The sequence below is a fragment of the Schistocerca serialis genome, chromosome 1, assembly GCF_023864345.2.
Source record: "Schistocerca serialis cubense isolate TAMUIC-IGC-003099 chromosome 1, iqSchSeri2.2, whole genome shotgun sequence".
In the NCBI taxonomy this organism is placed as follows: domain Eukaryota; kingdom Metazoa; phylum Arthropoda; class Insecta; order Orthoptera; family Acrididae; genus Schistocerca; species Schistocerca serialis.
This window is the reverse complement of record NC_064638.1, coordinates 279,636,858-279,642,857: the sequence shown is the minus strand read 5'-3', so window position 1 is coordinate 279,642,857 and position 6,000 is coordinate 279,636,858. Positions and strand designations below refer to the sequence as shown.

General features: G+C 44.0%; 1 protein-coding gene across 1 annotated transcript in view; it reads right to left on the bottom strand.

Annotated features, from left to right (window-relative positions):
- Positions 1-3,079: 3,079 nt before the first annotated feature.
- The window catches only part of LOC126465925 (uncharacterized), a 405,052-nt gene continuing 402,131 nt past the window's right edge, over positions 3,080-6,000 (bottom strand). Inside the window, exons 26-27 of the mRNA XM_050096347.1 lie at positions 5,584-5,836; positions 3,080-3,312 (exon numbers count right to left, since the gene is read on the bottom strand). Of these exons, the coding sequence (XP_049952304.1) occupies positions 3,080-3,312; positions 5,584-5,836 (486 nt within the window). The remainder of the gene's footprint in view (positions 3,313-5,583; positions 5,837-6,000) is intronic.

Genomic DNA, 6,000 nt, shown 5'->3' with positions numbered 1-6,000 from the left:
TGACCAAATCACGCCTGTTGTCGTGATATTGAACTCGTTCCGTCAACTTTCGTCGCTGGCAATGAACTGCTTCAGGCTCGTTTTCCTTAAGAGCAAAAGCTTATTACACTTTGCAGTTCTATATCCGACCATTTATCCGTCAACGCACACCTCTTAAAATTTAAAATGTAATGTTTTGGGCATGGCTGTGCTCAGCAACCGTAATTAATTACAATGTTACAAACTTCCAGCCAACCGGTTGCAAACAGGATTTGAAATTCATTAACTAGTTTTCAACGCCTACTAGGGGCGCCGTCTTCAGAAGAAACTGTTACCTTGCTTAACAATATCACAGGAAGGTACATTAATAGCAGGTAGGCATACAACAAATACTTAATTTTTACAACTTAAATTGCATAAAAATACCCACATGTGGTTAAAACGAAAATATGAGCGACATCACTCTAATCTAGAAGTTTTAACGTTTGCAACCGGTTGGCTGGAAGTTGGTAACATTGTATTTAAAATGTGATTCGTATGGGGTATCTATACATCAACGAGAGCATTTGTAATCTTACTTATTGAACTGACCTCACAGTTGCGATGTTGCTAATATTACAATTGCACTAGTACTAGTAGTAATAAAAATATTTGAAATGTAATGTCGTTATTATGTAGCTTGAAGTGACATGGAAATAAAGGGTAATTCAAAAATGAAGAACAGATTTCAGTTGTTTATTACAGACAAACTATAAAAGAAAGAAAAACATGGCGCATGTCACTGAACAGAGGAAGGTTCAAAGTTTTGACACAAATGCGCTATTGTTTGTATGTACAACATGGCGACTGCACCACAAGAGAAATCATTTTGTTTTAGAAATTGCGCGAAGTCAGTCCGCTGTCAAGTGTAATGTGCATTCCATCGTCGGTTCAGCAAGAAGCCGCCTCTACACAAGCAGATTTATGGCGGGCGTACAGACTTCTTGAAAGCTCGTTGCTTATGCAAAGGGAAGACTACTGGTCGGCCACGCACGTCTGAGGAAAATGTCGAGACTATCCGAGATACGTTCATACGGAGCCTTCGGAGGTCCACGAGATGGACAGGACAGGAACTTCCGCAAACAACGGTGTGGCGTCTTCTGAAACGACGCCTATGTATTAAGCATTATAAGATGTCGTCACTGTAAAGCTTTGTTCCGGCAACCATAACACAAGGCGCGAATTTTGCATTTCAGTTCTTCACGATACGGCAGTGAATACTTAATCTGAACGACTCATCTATTCGGATTAAGCGTTGTTTCATCTACGGCATGAAGTAAACCACTATAATGTAAAAATTTGGGGCTCACAAAATGCTGCCTCCGTCGTCGAACATAAAAGAGACCTACCAAACGGTATGTGTTTTGCGCCGTTCCTGTATACAAATTTCATGGACCTTTTGTTTTTGTCGAGCAAACTGCGACAGGAATGTCATACCCCCACATCTTGCAGAATTAGTTGTTTCCTCAACTTCACGGAGATTCTAATAATTTCATTTTCATGCATGACGGCACCCTGCCTCATTTTTACTTTTAGGAGCGGCGTTATCTTGGAAGATGTGGAAAAGATCTTTTTCATCCCCTTTGGCCTCCCACGTCACCAGACGTCACCCTCTTTTTTTTTTTTTTTTTCTTTGAGGGTGCATAAAGTTCGCAGTCTTTGTCCCACCTATGGCAGCGACTCTTCAGGACTTCAGAAATCGAGTTGTTGAAGCTATCGATTCTATAAACAGGGATCTGTTGATTCGTACTTGGAATGAAGTGGTCTACCGTTTCGGTGTTTCTCGGCCAACATACTGTGCTTATATATCTTTCAACATTTCTCTGTCTAGTGACATGCACGATTTGTTTCTGTTTTTCACAACTTCTCTGTAATAAACAGCTGAACCCTGCAGGAAAATAATCACATAAAAAAACGAAAGCAAAAAAGATACTCTGTTGAAAGATGAAGTACTTGTACCAAACGACTCATTGTTTACACTAATAGAGAAAGTAACAGAGTAACACTACAACAAAGGACTATTATCATAATAATAATAATAATAATACGTCCCGACCCTTTTTCACTCACTTATCCATGAGCCTCTCCACAAAACATTTAAACTAAAACTCAAATCAAATGAAAAAAAAAAAAAATCCATGTATGTATACTCTCCCTCTCTCTCTCTCTTACTCTTTCTCTTCCTATTGTTCTCTCTCTCTCGTTCTCTCTCTTTCATTTTCTCTCTTTCTCTCTCTCTCTCTCTCTCACACACACACACACACACATGCACACACACACACACACACACACACACACACACACACACACACACACACACACACACATACATACATACACACACTCGCACGCGCGCGCGCGGATATAAACATAACAGAAATTAATAGACGTTAGTTTCAGCATATACTTAGTTAGGTTGGCAACATGTATATATACGTAAACAAACCAAACAGGAAGGGATACACAGTGTATGCAAAGTAGTTATGTCTATTTTAGTGTTATATCTAAATTAGTCACAGGTGACTGACAGTGCATAAAATCAAGCGAGGAGGAAGAAAAATGGTCGAAAAACACAAAAAAATGCTTATGTTTCGTAAATAGAGAGGCAGTGCGACCTCCATGTGACCAGATGAGAGTAAACACCGAAGCCAATTAAAAGCAGGAAGTACCGTAAGTAATCACTTATCTACATAAAACAAAAATGTATCGTAACTGTATCATTATAGGCCCCACTGAAGATACTTTAAAGAGAAAAAAGTCGAAACACGTCTGTGAAAATAATATACAGTGCAGCAAGAGAAGGTGTCTTTATTTAAACAACAAATATAACTGAAAACTGATCTTTCTTTTTGAATCGCCTGAACAACCGTACACAGAAACTACTGCCTACTGTAAAATCCCAAATAATATAATCATACAGAGCAAAAATTAAATAAATAAAAGTAGTTTTTACCAGAAAGTCGTCATGGTAGTGTATACCACTCATTTAAAAAGCCTTGTTAACCAATTTCAGTGTAAACTACAGATGAAAAAACAAATCGACAAAGTAGGTAGGACCGCGCTAGTGAGACCTACTGCCACCTGGGCCTACGTACCTGCTGAAAAGGAAGACACTGCCGGTGCTGGCGACGGAGACATTTCTGTTGTGGATGGACTCATCGTCCCGCCGTAGTTGTGCCAGCAGGCGGTACGTCTTGAGGTGGCTGCGGCCAGCCGCGGATTTCTGCCGCGCCGCGTTCAGAGTCAGGTAGTTGGGATTGACGGGCAGCCATGTCTCGTCCGCCGTGCTGAAGCCTGCACACACACGCGCCCTCCATAAGACACAGCAGTGTCGCACTTAAACATGCGCCTTGTCGTCTATACCAGCAAAATCAGTGGCGCCATCTCCAGGTTTTGTTGATTCTGTCAAATCACGACTGTTACATACACTGATCGTCATAAAAGAGTAGGGCCCGGAAGGACCCGACCCGCCTGATCTGGGCGCTAATGACCACTGTAGCTGTGCGCCCTTAAACCGAAAAAAAAACCGACTGATCCATTGCCAACTGGGTGCGTATGTTGCACACAATCAGCTATGTCAATGATTACTTCTACACGGTCAGATGTGCACGCAGGGAGCATGGGTGAGGCCGTGACTCCGCACTCGTTGACATTAGAGGGTCCCAAACGGTCGTGTTGGTTAGTATAACAGCACGTAACAGCACCTTCATGTGCACTGGAGCCAGACGACGCGTTCAATAGCGAGTTTATCAGATTCAAGAGAGACCGTATCATGGGACTGAGGGTGACTGGGTGATCCTACCGTCGTAAAACGCACGACACCACTCCTACTGACACCACCGTTGCCCGTTTTTGGTGGTAATGGGAACAGGAAGGCACACATCCATGACATATAGGATGTGCACGTCCGACACACACCACAAAGAGAGAGCACCGAATGATAATCCGCCACACGCGAGCAGATCTAAAGGCAACGATAGGGACGATTCAACGACCTGCCCTTCCTCCTAGGCAACATTCCGTAAGTGCCGGTACCATTGGCAAGCAGCTGTGTGTCGGACGTTTCGCAGCACGTCGACTGTTACACTCCCACCCCCATTCACAACCCCCACAGCGCCATACCCGACTCGCCCGGAACGACGGTCATGGGGACAAGCCGACTGCCAGCGAGTCGCCTTCAGTGACGACTGCCACTTCTGCCTTGGAGACCACGGCCACTGGGTCCATGTATGGAACCGCGATGGAGAGCTTTACCAATAGCGGGTTATGGTCTCCCGTCACACATTCTTGCCTGCCTAGTGTGATGGTGTGGTAAGTGATATCCTATAGTGCCCGTTCAACGTTAGTGTTCCTAACGGACTCCGTGATAGCAGCACAGTATGTGGATGAGGTCCTGCAACTGGTGTCTCTGCCGTTCGTAAACGCCCACGCCCATGCCCTATTTCAACGGGACAACGCTCGTCCTCACACCGCTGCCACCTCCCGAGCGGGCCTTACATCTGAGGATATCTACCTTATGGCCCGATGTTTCACTAATCGAGAATGTATGGTGTGCCAACAGGACTCTATCTCCATCCACCAACCTGCGGAAACTATACCCTAAGGTGCAAGCGGCATGGGATGGAGTGTAACAGGACTACATCGATATCAAGTACCCCAAAACTACATCCTAGACCTGTACAACTCCACGTCGCGATGTCTGGATCCTTGTAGTGGCTGTGTATCGCAATATATTCTTGTCCTTCAAATTTGAAAACGTAATCATTTCATATATGTTGTACCATCTACCTCCATGCCAACGATGATCGCAATCCGTTTTGTTCTTCTGGGTGCAGCACATCTTATGTCGATCAGTCTATTATATTTCTTGAGGGGCTACACAAGGAAGATGAACTTTAAAGCCATATTATTCAACGGGCAGGGAAAGAAAGATAGGGTGGAAGATTTGATACCGAAAGAGGAATTTGATAGGGCACTGAAAGATCTAAGTCGCAGCGAACGGGTAGAAATAGACGACATTCCCATTCTCCTTGGGAGAGCCAGCCACGAGGAAACTATTCCACTTGGTGTTCATGGTGTATGACGCAGGCCAAGTGCTGACAGGTGAGAATATTACTAAACTAACAGTTTAATCAGTAACAGTTGCAAAACACAGACACAAATTATTTACCGAAGAATGAAAAAACTGGTAAAAGACGATCTAGGGGTAAGAGAGTTTGGGTTCCAGAGAAATGTAGGAACACTGAATCTACGAACTCTCTTAGAAGATAGATTTAGAAAAAGTAAACCTACGCTTCGAGAAAGCCTTTGACAACCTTGATTGGAAAACACTCCTTGAAATTCTGAAGGTACCAGGGATTAAACAAAGGGAGCGAAACATTACTTACAGCTTGTAAAGAAACCAGACGGCAGTTATACCTTCTCTTCGTGATACAAAGGTGATTATTTACACGAAGAAAACTATTCCTTACAAATAAATGGCTTAGCAGCTTCTCGGGACCAACAATGCCATGCAGCCCTCTCCCACAAACCACTTTAACAAAATAGGTTGCAGAACATTCGTACCTGCATTCTTAGAGTCATCCCACTGGAATGGCGTCCTCTCTGGGTCCCTCGAATTTCCCAGTGTGACGTTATCTGCGCAGCCCTGTGGGTCCTGAGCCACCTCGCACGTCATGTTGTAGTTGTCCTCCATGCCGATCTCTTCTCCGTTGTAGGTGACGGCGGTTCCCGGCAGCAGTGTCACCAGCATGTTCATCCCGTCCACCAGCTCTGGGCTGTAGCGGTTGGCCACGCGGTGCTGGTCGTGGTTGCCAAGCTGAGACCAAAGATCGTGTATTAATAGCCTCTTTAGCCCCAAAAAGAATGTATAGGACTGTATACAGGGATTAACATAATTAATAGCGAAAAAAGATGAAAAACGGATCAAGAAAACTTGGGTCTGCAAACGACCAGTTTACGAGATAATTGTGAGTGTATGGT